Source organism: Oncorhynchus keta, chromosome 12 (assembly GCF_023373465.1).
Source record: "Oncorhynchus keta strain PuntledgeMale-10-30-2019 chromosome 12, Oket_V2, whole genome shotgun sequence".
NCBI lineage: Eukaryota > Metazoa > Chordata > Actinopteri > Salmoniformes > Salmonidae > Oncorhynchus > Oncorhynchus keta.
The window spans coordinates 4405476-4426483 of NC_068432.1; the positions used below are offsets into that span (position 1 = coordinate 4405476).

Below are 21008 nucleotides of genomic sequence, written 5' to 3' on the forward strand. Positions count from 1 at the left end.
CTGATGAAACCAAGATTGAACACTTTGGCCTGAATGCCAAGCGTCACACCTGGAGGAAACCTGGCACCATCCCTACGGAGAAACATGGTGGTGGCAGCATCATGCTGTGGAGATGATTTTCAATGGCAGGGACTGGGAGACTAGTCAGGATCATGGGGAAGATGAATGGAGCAAAGTACAGAGAGATCCTTGATGAAAACTTGCTCCAGAGTGTTCAGGTCCTCAGACTGGGGTGAAGGTTCACGTTCCAACAGTACAATGACCCTAAGCACACAGCCGAGACAACACAGGAGTGGCTTCGGGACAAGTCTCTGAAATTCCTCCCCATCCAACTTGTCCGAGTTTGAGAGGATCTGCAGAGAGGAATGGGAGAAACTCCCCAAATACAGGTGTACCAAGCTTGTAGCATCATACCAAAGAAGACTCAAGGCTGTAATCACTGCCAATGGTGCTTCAACAAAGTCCTGAGTAAACAGTCTGAGTACTTACATAAATGTAATTTTATACATTTGCACACATTTCTAAAAACCTGTTTTTGCTATGCCATTATGGGGTATTATGTGTAGATTGAAATAAAGCAATTAAAAAAAATAAAGCAATTTAATCAATTTTAGAATAAGGCTGTAATGTAACAAAATGTGGAAAAGGTCAAGGGATTTGATTACTTTCCGAATGCACTGTGTCAATCTACATCAGCATTCAATTTGAATGGAGTTGATGGAGAGAGAGAAAGATTGCGAGAGAGTGCTCATGCATGCACAAATATTCAAGTGATAGGCTGTTTCAAAACTTTGCAGCTTCAAATAAAAAATTAAAAAATCTTTACAATTAAAAAACAAGGTGACCCCAAAAGCCAGATGGAGATGGGTCAATTAGACGTGCATTCGGTATTTATATGACTGTATATTACTGTATATTACTGTAGCATAGGCTATACTGCAGCAAACCTACCTGTCATAAGAAAGAGAAGTGACCATGATGAGATGATACAGTAGTAGGTCAACATACATTGTGGACTGTGCTCCATCCTGAGATGGTCTGTCCCCACCTTGAGCGTTGATTCAACATGCAGAGGACGTAGAGAAGACATATTGAGACATTGCATATAATTTAACAGTTCCATTTCACACCATACTGTTCATATAAATGATTAATTATAATTGACCAGTTTCTCACAGTTATTTATCCCGTTGAAAAGGGAGTGGTTTTCAGCGGTAAATCTCGGCAACCGGGATCCCGCCATTCAACCCTAGTTGCGATCCTGCCACCCCTCGTCATGTAGTCTGTGTCATTGGTCAGCTGTGGAGCATAAGAATATTACTTAATATGCTTGTTGAACCAACAACACATACCATTATCAAATTATTTTAATGCTTACCTTGTTGTCGAAGTGTGGTTCATATTGGCCCCCAATCCCATAATTAGCAACCTGAAAAAAATCGGACATTTGAGACATTTGAAAAATTCCACACCCTAATCCCTTAACCCTATCCGTATCCTCCAGCCAACACCCGGGCTTAACCCTGAGCTCTGCCTCCAGCTGTCACCTACCTGGAGCATCTCTGCTGCCTCCATGTCCAGCCCAGTCAGGTCAGCCATTCTCTGGGTAACACGGGAGATGACAGGGTTGTCCTCGTCAGCCAGCCATGCACTGGCCACACAGCACAATGGGTTTAGATAAAGTCATAGGGTCACATAAGGTCAGAGGATATCACAGAATCGTTGGTCTGTGATCGATCCTGATTGTCAAGCTTCACAAGTGGAACTTGCAAAAATAGAGGATGTGTAGAAAAAAACAAAGGCTTTATTGTGTAAACAGTAAGTAGCTATTCAAATAGAAGTTACACATTACATCCTGTCTGCTTAATGCATAGTGGAATTCAATACACTAATCAAAAGGCACTATTTTATAACATAAACAGAACCAACCTTTTAGCCACGCAGGTTTCAGCTGAAAATCTTGGTCACAATGCACAACACAGAATTGAGTAATGGTCTGATTTACCAGAGTGATTATTTACCAAATGTTCCTAGACGTACAGTTCCCGGTTTAGTCTCACCTGACACATCCACTGTAATGATTTGCAGTTGTCTGTATATATCCTGTAGACGTATAAGACCCAGTGCAACCCCATCCATGTCCTTCTCACTGGGGAGCCGCTGGGAGACCAATGATACATTAGCCAGGAAATCTAGATTTATGGAAAGGTTTAAACACGGCAGGAAAAAAATGGAACAAGAGTTAATGGACACTGGGTCTAGTCACTTTTAACACGTTCATATCCAAGCATAGACAACTGATTTAGTAATGGAGTTGTGTAAAGGTTCAATAAGTCTGCGTACAAAATGCCACACTGTTCCCTAGCGCACTGCTTTTGACCAGTAGTGCACTATATTAGGAATATGGGGCCATTTGGGACAGAACTTGGGTCTTGTAGTCACACTTAAAATGTCATGACCAAGCATAACTGGTTTTAGTAAGGGTCTTGTGTAAGCTTGAGTTAGTTTGAACAAGGTTATTTAAGACACACTTATACAACCAATAATTATAATAAGATGAACATAGATTCTATTACAAGCCTTGTAGATCATATCTGTGATATTTAAAGAAAAGAAGATCACTTTGTGGAGGACGCCCTATGTGAGGGGACCCCTATACCGGTGGTTCCCAACCAGGGGTATTAGGACCCCTAGGGGTAATTGGCCTAGCCATAGGGGGTACTTGAGAAGACTCATGAGACCACAGGCTTACTGGTAAAATGCACATCAGGGGGTACTTCAGTGGTACACCAGGGAGAGCCAAATTCAGTTGATGGTAGAGTAAACAAATAAGATTGGGAAGCACAGCCCTATACAATGGGATACATAAATACTAACATTGGGTATTAAAAGTGCCATAGCGGAGGCCTGTGGGATTTCCAGTGTAAAGTATAGTACAGATCTCAAGCAGTGTGGGAGAGGTGCAATTCATATTTTGGGGCGAACAAGTACCCATATTGTGGGCCAGAATCAGCCGAATTCACCCCTCTCTGTCGGTCTGAACTATATGTCAGAAGCACATGCTCAAACTGCATGCAGACCAAGTCAATAAGTAATGGCAGCACTCTTGTTCTTCATGTCCAAAGAGGAGGCCGTGACATTGAGCCATGAAAACATGAAGTTGTACTAACACGCACACGTACACACTGAAAATAAAGACAATCCCTCCTAAAGTCAAAGCTTAAATAAACAGTGGAAGAGTGTATATCAAGCAGAGTGTATATTGATATATGAAGAACATGTCCTGGTAACTTGTTCCACCATGTTCCACTACAGCCTCAGTCTCCACACAAGCTTGTATGCAGTGAAAGGTTTGCTGATGTGTTTTTCCAGACACTCTGGGAAGTCTCCAGAGGCATTTTCACAGGCTTCAACAACACTGTGTTTGATTATTATAAAATATGATTAACTGAAAGCCCATTTCTAAGACCAGCAGCAGAGTAGATCTGTGGCACCGGAGGCCAAAATAAAGAAAATTAAAAAAAGAGAGAAAAATATTTCAATACAAAACAACCAAGTAACTCCTAGATTACAGTTGGAAAATATTAATTTTCTTTCAACAGCCACGTACTGTATCTACATGTCCATCTACCATGGTGAAGGCCAGAATGGGGCTGAAACACACAGGAAGTTATTTTTAAAAGTAATCCGAGAACTAATCATCTAGTTTTTCAAAAGGAACAGGATCCGGCCCTGTCCTTTTTGGACTGTTTAGATATGGGACCTGATTGGCCGGATCCGGTACCTCTCATGGCATTAAAAATCATTTTCACATTCTGCAATGTAAAACTTTGAGTATAAGTGAACAAAGTTAATTTGAGTTGCATCTTTGTGAGTTATCCTAACCCCCCCCCGCCCTATGGGATCAAAATCATGCCATGTATTTGTAAATGTAAATCACTTTCCACAAATGTAAATCACTTTCCACAAATGCAGGATTTCTTATAAGCTTCCGGGTTAGAGTCCCGCTCCTTGAAAGCGGCAGCTCTAGCCTTTAGCTCAGTGTGGATGCTGCCTGTAATCCATGGCTTCTGGTTGGGGTATGTACGTATGGTCACTGTGGGGACTACATCATCGATGCACTAATTGATGAAGCCAATGACAGATGTGGTGTACTCCACAATGTCATTGGAGGAATCCCAGAACATATTCCAGTCTGTGCTAGAAAAACAGCAATGTAGCTTAGCATCTGCTTTTTAATTGATCTAGTCACTGGTGCTTCCTGCTTTAATTTTTGCTTGTAAGGAGGAATCAGGAGGATGGAATTATGGTCAGATTTGAAAATGGAGGGTGAGGGAGAGCTTAGTTTGCATCTCTGTGTGTGGAGTAAAGGTGGTCCAGTTCTTTTCCCTCTGGTTGGACAATTAACATGCTGATACAGCTACAAAGAATATAGATGAAAACTCTCTCGGTAGTTAATGGGGTCTGCAGCTTATCATGAGAAACTCTACCTCAGGCGAGCAATAGCTCGAGACTCCCTTAGATATCGTGCATCAGACCTCCGCCACTTGCCTCATCAGACACCGCTGTTCTATCCTGCTGGTACATCGCATAACCAGCTGGCTATATGTTGATATTGTCGTTGTTCAGCCACGACTCCGTGAAGCATAAGATGTTACAGTTTTTAATGTCCCGTTGGTAGTTTAATCTTCCCAATAACTTGCCCATTTTATTTTTTACAAAGATTTCAAGTTTGCTAGCAGAATTGAGGGGAGTGGGGGTTCAGAAGGCAGCCCGCCCTTCGGCCTCTCTTTCTATGCCTCCTCTTCACGCAGATCACTGGGGTCGGGGCCTGTTCCCGAGGGAGCCGTATATCCTCCGCCTCGGGCTCGTCAGAGGCATGAAAGAAGAAAAAGGATTCTGCTATTCCGTGGTGAGTAATCGTAGTTCTGATGTCTAGAAGTTATTTTCGGCCATAAGAGACGGTAGCGGCAACATTATGTACAAATAGTAAAAATAGTTTAAAAAATAGTTTAAAAAAAAAAGTTACAAACAACGCAGATAAACGAACAAAAAAACACAATTGGTTGGGGCCCATAAAACGTCTGCCTTCTGCTCTGGCACCATCTTATTTGGATTATTGATGGATTCAAGACAAGGTCGTTTTATTGATCTCAGATTCTCAGTGTCAAAGTAGCCTGTCATTTCAATCATTTGTTTGGAATTATGGTGCTTTCATGACAACTGGGAACTCGGGGAACAAACGAGGTGGAATAATGACGTCAGTGATCTTCAGGTCTAAAAATGTCGGAGCTCTAGACAGAGGCCTGAGTTGAAATTCCGAGTTGAATAATCGTTCAAAACAAATTTTCCCAGTCGGAGCTAGTTTTTCCCAACTTCCCAGTTGTCTTGAATGCACTGATGTCGGAAGTTGGAGATTTCCCATTCCCGAGTTCCCATGTTTTGAATGCGGCATTCAAAAAGATTATGCTAAAGTCCCCTGTCATGTAAAATTACATAGCATTGCATGAAATGCGTTTATAAAAGGCCACAAAAAATCTTCTCCATGTGTGCAACTTCTCTAATTGCCTCTACTCTACTGCTCTATGCCACTATGCAAATGCGATGATATATGCATGCAATTCTTTATTATAAAGATGATTTTTCTGTTACCTCAGAGCTCGCTAGATTACCACACTCTCGCACTCACATTTTGCTCTGGCACCTCACGATTTACATATTAAACACTGCTGTAATCTGATTACAATATTTTTGCTGTTAACATAACAGTTTAGGTACTGTTTTTTAAATCAGTTAAATGTCTCCAGGCATCAGTAGTGTGAGGCTAATCTCTCCCCCAATTAATGCAAACTATTCACATACGCAACATGTTCCTTGAAGCATATCTTTTTGCAAAACTGTACCAGATTGGCACTTATCTGCTGATGCCAAGCTGCAGCCATACAATATACAACGGGGCAAAAAAGTATTTAGTCAGCCACCAATTGTGCAAGTTCTTCCACTTAAAAAGATGAGAGAGGCCATAGGTACACTTCAACTATGACAGACAAAATTATTTTAAAAATCCAGAAAATCACATTGTAGGATTTTTAATGAATTTATTTGCAAATTATGGTGGAAAATAAGTATTTGGTCACCTACAAACACGCAAGATTTCTGGCTCTCACAGACCTGTAGCTTCTTCTTTAAGAGGCTCCTCTGTCCTCCACTCGTTACCTGTATTAATGGCACCTGTTTGAACTTGTTATCAGTATAAAAGACACCTCTCCACAACCTCAAACAGTCACACTCCAAACTCCACTATGGCCAAGACCAAAGAGCTGTCAAAGGACACCAGAAACAAAATTGTAGACCTGCACCAGGCTGGGAAGACTGAATCTGCAATAGGTAAGCAGCTTGGTTTGAAGAAGGAGTGGCTTCGTAAGAAGCATTTCATGGTCCTGGAGTGTCCTAGCCAGTCTCCAGATCTCAACCCCATAGAAAATCTTTTTGGAGGGAGTTGAAACACAGTTTTCATGTTGTGCTTTTGTTTTGTGTCTAGGTGGGATGAAAAGGCCCTAGCAGCAACATTCAGTGCCAACAAAAAAAATACAAAATAAAATAAAAGCAAATGGAGCCAATTATTTGATGCATAAATAAGAAGTTTATTTGAAGTTAATACACTGAGTGTACAAAACATTAGGAACACATTCTCTTTCCATGACATAGACTGACCAGGTGAATCGAGATGAAAGCTATGATCCCTTATTGATGTCATCTGTTAAATCCACTTCAGTGTAGATGAAGGGGAGGAGACAGGTTAAATAATAATTTTTAAGCCTTGAGACATGGATTGTGTGCCATTCAGAGAGTGAATGGGCAAGACAATATAATGAAGTGCCTTTGAACATGGGTATGGTAATAGGTGCCAGGCACACTGGTTTGAGTGTCAAGAACTGCAACGCTGCTGGGGTTTTCTTTACACTCAACAGTTTCCAGTGTGTATCAAGATTGGTCCACCTATCATGACTCAGGGTATGACCCAGATGCAGACACAGGAGGCAGATGGTTCAGCTCTCAGATCATTTATTATAACACGGGGAGCAGGCATCGGGCAGGTTGAGGACAGGCAAAGGTTCGTAACCAGAACAGAGTCCAACAGGTATAGGACGGAAGACAGGAAGAAGTTCATAAACCAGGTCAGAATCACCCAGGTAAAGAACGGCAGGCAGTCTCTGGGTGGTCAGAACCGGAAAAGCCAGAAACAAAAAAAACTAGACAGCAGGGAAAACCAGGAAACACGCTGGGACAACCTGACAATAGAAGACCAACTGGCAGCAGACACACAGAAAGCGCAGGAATAAATACAGGGGAAAATGGTGAAACAGATCAGGGTGTGACACCACGACCCAAAGCACATTCAGCTAACATGACACCACAGTGGTTAAGCATTGGAGTCAACTTGGCCAGCATTCATGTGTAATGCTTTCAACACCTTGCAGTCCATGTCCCGATGAATTGAGGCTGTTCTGAGGGCTTAAGGAGGTGCAACTCAATAATACAGTAGGGCGGTGTTCCTCAGTGTATTTATGGGACAGTATACAGATACATGACACTTTGACACTCGAGTTTCTGCTTTCACCTGCCCATTGGAGGGTGCAGGAAATACTCGGGGTACAGGCAGGGTGTGACAGAGTACAGGAAAGATACAGAGTAAGGAGCAATGATTTCTGGCTACAAGGATGGACCCTGGAACATCACTTCCAACTGCGGATGAAGGGCATCATGGCAAAGTCCCAGAACTGGAATGTAAGAATTTGGTACCTTTTAAATCACATACTTAGATGCAGTGTAATTGACTGTTGGTTAATTTGGACCATTTTAACATTGTTTTTCATGTAATTGCCTCTAGTTTGACATGTATACTTTGTGCTTTGGGTCATTTGAAAGCTGGCTGTTTGTTAGATTGCTCAGGTGGTTGAAGGCATAGTGCTGCATGACAGCGTCGATTAAATTCCTGCATTGGGCTTCAGAAGGTAAATATGTTTGTAAACCATCAATCACTTTGGAAACATGAATCAAACTCGTCAGCGACCATTGTTTTGCTAGTTGTAGTGTAGCCTGTCATTTTACACAAGACATTCTCAGATTTATTCATAGCTTTTTTTTTGTCAGGTTGCATAACAAGACAGATAATGTGATTCTCTCAGCCCTAATTAAAAATTGTATTCGAAGTGTGTAGCCAATAGTGAGGACTGTGACATAGTTTCCCAGAAACTTAAACAAGGAAATTGCCAATTGCCATTCAATCTCTCTCTCGCTCTCTCCTCCCCTCTCTTTTCACAGCAAGTGGAACTGGTGGAAACCAGTAAAAATGGATGATTTGTCCAAAGTCGGTCATTGGGTTGCATCAGAGCAATGCATTTGATTTCATGGGCGTAATTTGAATGGGACGATGGTGATAAAAACAACTAACAGTGCCATTTGCGCATGTGTTGAATCACCTGGTTTTGCTTGTCTGGCAGGTGTGTTCTTCATTCCATATGTTTTGTTCTTGGTGACGTGCGGGATAAACTTGGATTAGCTAACACAACGTGCCATTGGAACACAGGAGTGATGGTTGCTGAAAACGGCTATGTAGATATTTCATCAAAAATCTTCCGTTTCCAGCCACAATAGTGATTTACAACATTAACAATGTCTACACTGTATTTCAGATCAATGAGATGTTATTTTAATGGACAAAACAATGTACTTTTCTTTTAAAAACAAGGACATTTCTAAGTGACCCCAAACGCTTGAACGGTAGTAGAAATACATTAGGCTATAGGCCTATTTCAATCATATTGAAATACATTTTAATGTTATATTTAGCTACTTATTGGCTACAGTCTGTAGTCTAATTGGTCTCGATATAAACTACATGACCAAAGGTATGTGGACACTTGCTCGTCAAACATCTCATTCCAAAATCATGGGCATTATTAATATGGAGTTTGTCCCCCCCTTTGCTGCTATAACAGCCTCCACTCTACTGGGAAGGCTTTCCACTAGATGTTGGAACATTACTTGCTTCCATTCAGCCACAAGAGCATTAGTGAGGTCCATCACTGAATTTTGCCGATTGGGCACGGCACGCAGTCGGCGTTCCAATTCATCTTAAAGGTATTCCGATGGGGTTGAGGTCAGGGCTCTGTGCAGGCCAGACAAGTTCTTTGTCTCTCCTTCACAGTGGAGGACGAGAATATACTGTGTAGTCTCAGAGAAATATGTAAATCTCTGGTGCGTCGGCGGCGCCAAAAGCACGTGCAAAAAATGTTTGTTTGTGCTTAGTCTTTACATCGGCAGTGGCACCATCCAGAAACAGCCACCCTCTTCACCCACACATGCCTTGTTGGATTTTAGTTTGACGTTTGTCTATACAGAGTGATGTGGAGAACACAGACTCAGAGTCATGTATAGCATCTCTGAATACAGCCTTTACCTGCACTGCAATGCATCAATGGGACATTGTGCTCCTTTTGTAACCTGGTTCCAAATCTGTTAGTGCTCTTGTTAACTCCATTGCTGTCATTTTCATGCCAAAAATTCCATTAGGCATGAGAGCAGAAACAGACATAGTAGCAATTCCTCTACATTAGTTTTTACCTCTTCTATTTTCTCGTGTGTGTGTGTGTGTGTGTGTGCTGCAGATTAAGTGGATGCTAAAATCAAAACAGCAAGCAAAATATATTCTGTAGTATGTATAGAGGAACAGTGATTCTTGGTCCAAATATTTTATTACTCTGTCTTCTACAATGTATTTTAAATTGATCATGCGGATCTAATCAATCACGTAAACTACTCTATGGACTACCCGCAAACAATATCATTTTCGACAATCACTGTAAAAAAAAAAAAAATGCCACACAGTTCAAATGTCAGATTGGTATTGTTGACATCTTGTCCTGCTTCACTGCACAAACACTTGAAAGGTGCTTTCGTGTGATTCAGTGAGTCCCTCCCCCAGGTGGCCAGCTGAGGCCAAGGAGAGTAACAATGGGGAAATGTGCAGCAATGTGTAGGTAAACTGAGGGGAGAATCCATCCTGGCTCCAGTCTCAGTCCATCTGGGACAAAGAGCATCTTCTCCTGAACTCCTGTCCGTGGGACCGCACCCATTTATTGGCAACTAAAACCAGGGAAGAAATAAGAGTCAAGTTCTGTTCATTTCATTTTTTGTAATCTCTCATTTACCCATTATATTATCTAATGATCTTATCACTTTATACCATTTTCCCTTTATTATGTACTGTTTTCCCATCTGACTGTAATGCTGTTAACATACAACAGATGTTATGGCTCAAGTTCTCTCTGTACCCTTCTGCTTTAAAGTACCATCAATGTACTCAATGTACAATCAATGTACAATGTACTTGTGTCTTGGCAAATTATTATACCGGTTACTTACATTACAATATATTTTTTTTAATTATTTGAATACATTTGTTTTGATTATTACATCTCAATATGTTTTTAAATTCTTCTTTTTATATTATATGGATTATTATGTCTTAATTTCAATAAAATTGTAATAATAAGTGATGAGATTTTGTCTTTCGTCATGACAAACTGTGTTCTAACTTTTTTTCAAATGTAATTGTCCATACTATGAGGCATAGGTTTTGATGGGAACGTACCCCATTTATTGCCCACAAATACAGGACATGCAGCGTGTAAGGTCCTCGCGTCCTCCTCTCCATTCTGCAAAAGGTTGTACCACAGCACCGCTGAACCCTATAGCAGATTACACAGGTAACAATGAGTTCACAGATATACCTCAATCCAGATCTATAAGCACTACTCACATGTTTACTGGTTTAGGGCAGAGATGCACAGCTCCAGTGCTCATTAAGGACCACCTATAGCGTATGAGACTGATTTCTACCTGAGAAACTAGGTACATGCACTCTCCTGCCAATCAGTAGCATTAATCAACCAGTTCAGGGCCAGGGAAAACCATAAAGCTGCGGGCCTGAGTTCTGCATCGCTGGCTTTTGGACAATGCACATGGACACCTGTTGTGTTTAACGTTGCTGTCACTACCCATGTAACCATGAATGATGATGATGATGATTAGTCAGCTTTGAATGTACCTTGTACGGTCGTAGAGCAGCGCCTATATCAGGGAACACAGTCGATCCACCCACTTCCACATCACTCATCTGACATGGGATCAGAAGAGGGAGACATTATGTACAACACAGTCACACGTTTCATTACTTTGTCACGTTTTAACCAGAGATGTCGATATACAGCAGTCTTACATAGATTAAGATCGTTGCGATCCTGCCACCCCTCGTCATGTAGTCTGTGTCATTGGTCAGCTGTGGAGCATAAGAATATTACTTAATATGCTTGTTGAACCAACAACACATGCCATTATCAAATTATTTTAATGCTTACCTTGTTGTCGAAGTGTGGTTCATATTGGCCCCCAATCCCATAATTAGCAACCTGAAAAAAATCGGACATTTGAGACATTTGAAAAATTCCACACCCTAATCCCTTAACCCTATCCGTATCCTCCAGCCAACACCCGGGCTTAACCCTGAGCTCTGCCTCCAGCTGTCACCTACCTGGAGCATCTCTGCTGCCTCCATGTCCAGCCCAGTCAGGTCAGCCATTCTCTGGGTAACACGGGAGATGACAGGGTTGTCCTCGTCAGCCAGCCATGCACTGGCCACACAGCACAATGGGTTTAGATAAAGTCATAGGGTCACATAAGGTCAGAGGATATCACAGAATCTTTGGTCTATGATCGATCCTGATTGTCAAGCTTTTACAAGTGGAACTTGCAAAAATAGAGGATGTATAGAAAAAACAGAGGAAGACTTTATTGTGTAAACAGTAAGTAGCTATTCAAATAGAAGTTACACATTACATCCTGTCTGCTTAATGCATAGTGGAATTCAATACACTAATCAAAAGGCACTATTTTATAACAACACGAAAACAACCAACCTTTTAGCCACACGGGTTTCAGCTGAAAATCTTTCCCCTGTCACATGGTCTGACACCTTTGCTCTGTCAAGCTTGGTGACGATGCACAACACAAAATTGAGTCCAAAAAAATAGACACTTGTGAATATATTCTTAGTAGTTTAAAATCAAGCTACAGTACCTTTGATCGGGATAGGTGTTTTATGGTCTCAATCTCCCTTTCAGATACAAGGTCATGATAGCGTATTATTAGTGGATGGTCCCATTCCTGCTCCTCTTTTATAGGTGCATAGATGAGTCGAGGGTTGCCTCTACCAGTGCTGTACCTGCACCGCAATGTCCTCTGTCTCCTCGGGGTCTGACCATCACAGACACAGCATCTTTTATTCATACACTCACAAGACAGGTAGACAATGAGTATAGAATTCATGGAAAAGTTCATGTTGGCACCTCAGAAGCAAATCTTGTGTGAACGCTGAACTATGGCCAGCTTTGTTACGGGATGTTAAGGACAGACTGTTCATTTACATTCATGGTATGTTGCTATTTGTAATTGAGTACGAGGGACTTGCCATTTTGACGCCCTCCCCTCTGCAAAGAGATTCGTATGAGGTTTCGCTTGCTGGTTTGATTAGTGTTAAGATGTCCACTGGTGCATCTAATGGCAATGAGGGTGTTTGTGTCTGGCTCCCACACCGGATGCTCTCTCTCAGGGTTCTGTAGTAGGCCAGGTGCACCTTGGTCTGCATGCAACTGGGGTCTAAGGGGAGGAAGTGTTTTGACAGACACACACTGTTATGGAGCACATCTTAGCTAACTCTCAAACTTGAGTCCAGATATCAAATTAACATGGTAAAATACTTCACAGGAATTTGGGTTCACTCTCTAGTGATTAATGATCACTGTATTGTTTTTGAAACCAGTGCATAAGAGAAACAACTGCTCCTTTATGTAACACAGGCCACATACCCAGTTCCTGCAACTGTTGCGTTAGCTCCAACGCTAAAGGCAGGTTACCCATCTGAAAGGCTAGGGGACCCAGGTAGGTCAGAACCTCTCTCCTGGTCACCAGGGCGGGAATGCCATCCTCCAGCTGCCTGAAGGTCTCCTGGAGCCAGAGCAGGGCATACTGAAACTTGTGGTTCTGCAGGGCCACCATGGCAACGTGGAAGGAGTCATCTGGATCCAAGGGTGTCACATTTACCTGTCCTGTGAAGCAAATCATGCTACATTGTATTTATACAGCACTTTTCATTTAAGACTGAACACAGCAACAACCTTCAAAATGTTTTTTTTATTTTTTTTAAGTATTTTATTTAAAAGGATATTGGTCAGATACTGTACAAGAAACACAGACTATTGGAGGCAGCATAAGACTAAATGGCAAAACTTTAAAAAACGTAACCCCTGTAGATCTACGCTCTTTGATCGCAATATCGACTTAGCTAACGTGGAATTGCTTTATGATGGCTGTAAAATGTATCATTTAGCTATTTGATTTGGAATTGTAGGACCCCTATAAGTATGGTGGTCCTTCTGTAGCTCAGTTGGTAGAGCATGGCGCTTGTAACGCCAGGGTAGTGGGTTCGATCCCCGGGACCACCCATACGTAGAATGTATGCACACATGACTGTAAGTCGCTTTGGATAAAAGCGTCTGATAAATGGCATATATTATTATTATTATTATAAAAAAAAATTATACAAAATAGATTGATGAAATTTTGAATTTGGTCCCACATGTTTTGAGCCACTCATATGGCGGTGCTGGCCTTTTTTCCATGTTATTTTGCAAACAATGTAAAAAATAATCTATATATCATTGAGTTAATAAAGCCTCATACAAACATGGTCTCTTTTTTGTTTTCTTGAGTAAAGTAGCTCCAAAATGCAGATGTTTCAGCCTAGCTCAGTGCTTTCTGTGGTGATGGGGCAAGTCAGCAGAAAATATGGAGAGTTGCGCCGTGATTGGCTCAGAGTTCTGTCACTCATGGGGACTTTACGTCACTGCCAAGCGTAAGAAGAGTCCTTGAACATTCTAGCCCTTCGGGGTCTGCCATAGAGTTACATTAAAAGTGCCCATCCAAGAAGGCTCAAGGTCATTGGCCACAAATAAAATGTCAAATCACGTTATATCTACAGTAGCTTTGATTGGACTGATCATGTCAACATCATACTTTCACAATCTTAGCTAGCAGTCATCATCATGAATCAAGTCAATAATCTACTGGCAAACCATTTTTAATCCTTGTCATATGAAGAGAAATAATGAAGTGGTTTGGAAGGAATCAGTGACAGTGACTGTGTGGTCCCAAATCTGGGATTAATGGGCTCATTTCCAAATTTAAAAATGATAAACATTCAACATTGGCCCTGCTGTCAATGAAGCATGATTTGTGCCACGCTCACAACAACTGTTCACCTCGGAACTGCAAAATCTTGAACTCAAGTTAACTGGGAAGTCAGGAATAAACGAGCTCCGACTGGGAAAATACGTTTTGAATGGTCATCCAACTTGGAATTGTAAACCCGTCCTCCAGTTGTTTTGAAAGCACCATAAATCCAGACAATGCCGGACTTTGAAGACAAAATTTGCCCCACGAAGGACAGGCACGCTAACTTCCTGTCCAAGACCAAAAATGCATTGTATGCTGCTGCATAAATTATGTAATATGCAAGGAAGATATGTATACTGTAGCTAAGAAAGTAATACTAAATGTATGTTCTCTGTATACATCAATTATGTCGCTCTTGCTGCTGGTGAGTCTCTGATCCACCTCTACGCAGACGACACCATTCTGTATACTTCTGGCCCTTCTTTGGACACTGTGTTAACAACCCTCCAGACGAGATTAAATGCCATACAACTCTCCTTCCGTGGCCTCCAACTGCTCTTAAATACAAGTAAAACTAAATGCATGCTTTTCAACCGATCGCTGCCTGCACCTCCCCGCCCGTCCAGCATCACTACTCTGGATGGTGCTGACTTAGAATATGTGGACAACTACAAATACCTAGGTGTCTGGTTAGACTGTTAGCTTTCCTTCCAGACTCACATCAAACATCTCCAATCCAAAGTTAAATCTAGAATTGGCTTCCTATTTCGCAACAAAGCATCCTTCACTCATGCTGCCAAACATACCCCCGTAAAACTGATCATCCTACCGATCCTCGACTTTGGCGATGTCATTTACAAAATAGCCTCCAATACCCTACTCAATAAATTGGATGCAGTCTATCACAGTGCACCACTGTGAACTGTATGGTCTCGTTGGCTGGCCCTCGCTTCATACTCGTCGCCAAACCCACTGGCTCCAGGTCATCTACAAGACTCTGCTAGGTAAAGTCCCCCCTTATCTCAGCTCGCTGGTTACCATAGTAGCACCCACCTGTAGCACGCGCTCCAGCAGGTATATCTCTCTGGTCACCCCCAAAACCAATTCCTCCTTTGGCCGCCTCTCCTACCAGTTCTCTGCTGCCAATGACTGGAACGAACTACAAAAATCTCTCGAGGGCGTTGTATTTTTTGGATTGTGCCATACCTGTGTTGGTGGACTTGCCAATTAAAGTACGCTTCTCAGACATCTCTGCTCTCCTGCGCCCGACTCCTTCACCTACCTAGGTCTGCGTCCGTGCATTGATTATAGAGGTCTAAATTCCATCAGGGTGGGGTTTAGTTACCCACTACCTCTTATCGCCACAGTGGTGGTATCATTTCACGGGGCGCATTTCTTCACAAAACTGGACCTTAGGAGTACGTATAATTTGGTGGGTATCCGGGAGGGAGATGAGAGCAAGACCGCGTTTAGTACCACATTTGGCCATTTAATAAAGTCCTGAGGAGGATAAACGAGGTGTGTTATAGGTTACAGCTTCCTACTTACTATCATATTAACCCCTCGTTTCATGTGTCTCTCCTCAGGTCAGTGGTGGCTGGTCCCCTGCAGGACGGTGAGGTGCCTGAGGTCCCTCCACCCCCTCTGGACCGCAGGGGTCCCCAGTGTACACAGTACGTGCTATTCTGGACTCGAGACGCAGGATGAAGGGCCTACAGTACCTCGTGGACTGGGAGGGGTACGGTCCGGAGGAGAGGTTCTGGGTACCAGTGGGGGACATTTTGGACCCTTCACTTCTGATGGACTTCCACCACCTCCACCCGGATCACCCGGATCACCCGGCGCCTCGCCCCCCGGATCGCCCTCGAGGCAGGTGGTGGCGCGCTGTGGGGGCCGTGCATGGTATAGTCACGACTCCCACCGAAGGTGCCTCCCCTGCCTGTTCGGGGCGGTGCTCGGCGGTCTACTAGCCGCCACTGGTCCCTTTTCCTTTTCTGTTAGTTTAGTCTTATTAGTTGCACCTGTTCCTTTTTGTGTTTCTGGATTTTTGTCTACTTAAACCTGTTAGGCCCGGTTAGGTTTGTGCGGGATTATTTTGTTACTCTGGTGGTTGTGGATGTGTTCTCGTTTTGTTTTTTGTTTTTGGGCTGGTCAGTGGTATGCGCCCTGTAATTTGGCGTGACCGTTTGTGCTGGAGAATAAATAATTACATTTCACCAAACCCTCTGCTCTCTGCGCCCGACTCCTACCCAACACTCCTAGTGATAAGCCCAATGTTACATTAAAGGAAAGATACTACTAAAATATGACATCTTTTCTTTTGCCCAATAAAGCAAAATAATGATTAATCTTACAGAAATCATCAAGCAATTGTGGCCATTGGATGATCATTTTAGGTATATTGCTATCAAGAGAAAATGCCTAGAAAAATGACTATTCATAGGAGGCTTAAATTGCAATGGTCTGATTTACCAGAGTGATTCTTTACCAAATGTTCCTAGACGTACAGTTCCCAGTTTAGTCTCACCTGACACATCCACTGTAATGATTTGCAGTTGTCTGTATATGTCCTGTAGACGTATAAGACCCAGTGCAACCCCATCCATGTCCTTCTCACTGGGGAGTCGCTGGGAGACCAATGATACATTAGCCAGGAAATCTAGATTTATGGAAAGGTTTAAACACGGCAGGAAAAAAATGGAACAAGAGTTAATGGACACTGGGTCTAGTCACTTTTAACACGTTCATATCCAAGGGGCCATTTGGGACACAACTTGGGTCTTGTAGTCACATTTAATATGTCATGACCAAGGGTCTTGTGTAAGCTTGAGTTAGTTTGAACAAGGTTATTTAAGACTCACTTATACAACCGATAATTATAATAAGGTGAACATACAGTTGAAGTCGGAAGTTTACATACACCTTAGCCAAATACATTTAAACTCTGTTTTTCACAATTCCTGACATTTAATCCAAGTAAAGATTTCCTGTATTAGGTCAGTTAGGATCACCACTTTATTTTAAGAATGTGAAATGTCAGAATAATAGTGGAGAGAATGATTTATTTCAGCTTTTATTTCTTTCATCGCATTCCCAGTGTGTCAGAAGTTTACATACACTCAATTAGTATTTCGTAGCATTGCCTATAAATTGTTTAACTTGGGTCAAACGTTTCAGGTAGCCTTCCACAAGCTTCCCACAATAAGTTGGGTGAATTTTGGCCCATTCCTCCTGACAGAGCTGGTGTAACTGAGTTTGGTTTGCGTGCTCAAACACGCTTTTTTCAGTTCTGACCACAGATTTTCTGTAGGATTGAGGTCAGGGCTTTGTGATGGCCACTCCAATACCTTGACTTTGTTGTCCTTAAGTAATTTTCCCACAACTTTGGAAGTATGCTTGGGGTCTTGTCCATTTGGAAGACCCATTTGCGACCAAGCTTTAACTTCCTTACTAATGTCTTGGGATGTTGCTTCAATATATCCACATCATTTTCCTTCCACATGAAGCCATCTATTTTGTGAAGTGCACCAGTCCCTCCTGCAGCAAAGCACCCCCACAACATGATGCTGCCACCCACGTGCTTCACGGTCGGGATGGTGTTCTTCGGCTTGCAAGCATCCCCCTTTTGACAATGGTCATGACAATGGTCATTATGGCCAAACAGCTCTATTTTTGTTTCATCAGACCAGAGGACATTTCTCCAAAAGTATGATCTTTGTCCCCATGTGCAGTTGCAAAACGTAGTCTGGCTTTTCTATTGTGGTTTTTGTGCAGTGGCTTCTTCCTTACCGAGCGGCCTTTCAGGTTATGTGGATATAGTTAGGGTTAACCCATCCCAAGGATGAACCAGACTTGTGGTGGTCTACAATTTCTTTCTGAGGTCTTGGCTGATTTCTTTTGATTTTCCCATGATGTCAATCAAAGGGGCACTGAGTTTGAAGGTAGGCCTTGAAATACATCCACAGGTACACCACCAATTGCCTAAAATTATGTAATTTAGCCTATCAGAAGCTTCTAAAGCCATTACATAATTTTCTGGAATTTTCCAAGATGTTTAAAGGCACAGTCAACTTAGTGTATGTAAACTTCTGACCCACTGGATTCTGACCCCTATTATTGGAAAAATGACTTGTGTCATGCACACAGTAGATGTCCTAACCGACTTGCCAAAACGATAGTTTGTTAACAATACATTTGTGAAGTGGTTGAAAAACGAGTTTTAATGACTCCAACCTAAGTGTATGTAAACTTCCGACTCCAACTGTATCTGCATCATCAATCCATAAAAACATGAGGTTGTATTAACAAACGCACATCAACAGCTGAAGTGTGTCTATCAAGCAGATAGATAATATGTGGATACTGTATACTGTGGATACTGTATCTAATGATGTTCATTTCAATTGAAGATATTTAGATCACTACCTGCAATATATGAAGAACATGTCCTGGTAACTTGTTCCACCATGTTCCGCTCCAGCCTCAGTCTTCGCACCAGCTTGAATGCAGTGAAAGGGTTGCTGATGTGTTTTTCCAGATCCCCTGGGAAGTCTCCAGAGGCATTCTCACAGGCATCAACAACACTGTGTTTGATTATTATAAAATATGATTAACTGAAAGCCCATTTCTAAGACCAGCAGCAGAGTATGTAGGAGTTATGGCACCAGAGGCCACAAAACAAAACAAAAAAGAGAAAATACATTCTGTTTTGAAAAACCAAGTAACTTGGTTGGAAAATGTTCATTTTCTTTCAACAGCCACATACTATATCTACATGTCCACCTACCCTGGTGAAGGCCAGAATGGGGCCGAAACCACACATGCAACATTGAATTTTTTTTTCATAATATGAAGATTTCCGACAGCAGTCTAGGAGTATTCCGTTTTTTTCTCTTTATTGCCAAGAAGATCAATAAAACAACTAAAATTGATTCCAACTCTCTTTTTAGAGGACTTAGACTAGATGACTGTGCCAAAAGATATAACTTTCAAGTCAGAAACTGGGTACTTCTGATTCCTTAATGGATAGATGAGGTTAATTGCTGAATATTATGTGACAAAGTGGAGATTTCCCATAAACCCACTACCCTCTGCACGGTCACCTGTTAAATCGGTCTATGCATTGTTTCTGTGCTGTGATGAAATCTCTGAGGCTCTGGATGAGACTCCGCTCAATGACAAGCAGTTCCATCATGTGATCTGTCAGGAAGGGGAAAATGCCGTTCCCAATGAATGTCATCTGACGCTCATAGACACAGAGGTGCACATACACTAACAGTGAATCCTCTTTAATCAAAAATCTGTGAATTACCTCAATCCTGACTTTAAAAGTTTTGATTCAGTGAATGTGCATCTAAAAAGTAACATAACTTTACCTGTGGAGGAGTAGAACTCAGTCTCTTCAGCACAGAAAGTCCAGCCTATCAGCAATAATAAAATCACACGAAGACAATTTGATTCCATTTCCTGGCCAGTCGCACAGCTCTCGCCCTATTTTAGTAAAACTCCAAATATACCCAATGTATATGTTATATATACATTAAGGAATACCCAATGTTGATGTTGAACCAGCAAATACAATCGTATGCTTGTCAGATTCCAAGACGAGAGTCCAACGCAGAAATGATGTGGTAAAACACAACGACTACGTTCTGAAAGACACTACTCCAAAGTCAGCCTAGAAGCCAAACATGTCCACGTCAACGAGTCTTGTCAAACCCTTTACATCTCGAGTCACCTGCACCTACAGTTTTCATAAAGCACAGTCATGGCAAATAGAGGATCTTTTCATTCGCACTAATCTCAATTGAGTAACCTACTGTACAGTTTAAGGCCACAGATTATGGCACTAATAAGAGTGTGATAGCCACATTGTCTATCTCTTGTCTACAGTATTTGTAAGAGAGGTAGTAAAGTGCCAGGAAGTTGTGCAAAACCATGTAGGCGCTAAATCCCTACTACTGTAACTCCCTGATGGCCTATGTGTCATAACACCTAAGTAGAAGTGCGTTTAGTTTAACTGCGTATTTAGCGTTGAACTGAACCAGGGTTATGGAGATACCACCAAGGGCTTCTGTTAATCCTTTAATGACAGGGTGTGGACATGGCTTCATTTATGGTGAAACACCAGAAGACATAAAGCCATGCTTAGCAACATGAATCATAGGCTGAGTCCCTCTTACACAAACTCTTCAACTCTCTTACCCAACACATTTACTCTGTTAGGGTGTCATCTGTTTGTCTCAAATGAACCACAAAGTGCACCCTCATCAACATACAAACCTGTCATGAGAGGATCTCTAGGGAATTTTGACAGCAATTTGACATAATAGCCAAACAAGGCTAAGGGAGCGGTAGAGAGAAAGGTATTTATGAGTGTGGAGGGACAGTAAATTAGACTTGTGCGGTAAATTAACTTTCCTGTGTTCAGTCAATACTAAAATAAAAGCACATGGTAAGCTGCCCCACAGTCATAGTAGGGTAAGGGAAAGTTATGGAACAAGACAGCTTGGCGATATCATGGCAGAGAAGAGGGAATGAGACCTTTACCTGTAGGCCCACAGCTGATCTCATCTATGGTACATGGGTTCCCATATACACTGAGTGCACAACACATTAGGAACACCTGCTCTTTCCATGACATAGACTGACCAGGTGAATCCAGGTGAAAGCTATGATCCCTTATTGATGTCACTTCTAATTCAAATTCAAAT

General features: G+C 42.0%; 1 protein-coding gene across 1 annotated transcript; it reads right to left on the bottom strand.

Moving 5' to 3' along the window:
* Positions 1-9739: 9739 nt before the first annotated feature.
* Positions 9740-20186, bottom strand: LOC118391755 (prolyl 4-hydroxylase subunit alpha-2-like). Its single transcript, XM_052457628.1, has 14 exons — positions 19671-20186; positions 19398-19494; positions 18721-18878; positions 16823-16954; positions 12930-13169; positions 12533-12720; positions 12142-12318; positions 11982-12052; positions 11597-11696; positions 11424-11474; positions 11285-11344; positions 11114-11182; positions 10658-10754; positions 9740-10149 (listed from the first exon to the last, which is right to left on the bottom strand). Exons 1-14 carry the CDS (start codon positions 19756-19758, stop codon positions 10079-10081), a joined length of 1599 nt encoding a protein of 532 aa, XP_052313588.1. The 5' UTR covers positions 19759-20186; the 3' UTR covers positions 9740-10078.
* Between the last annotated feature and the right edge of the window lie 822 nt (positions 20187-21008).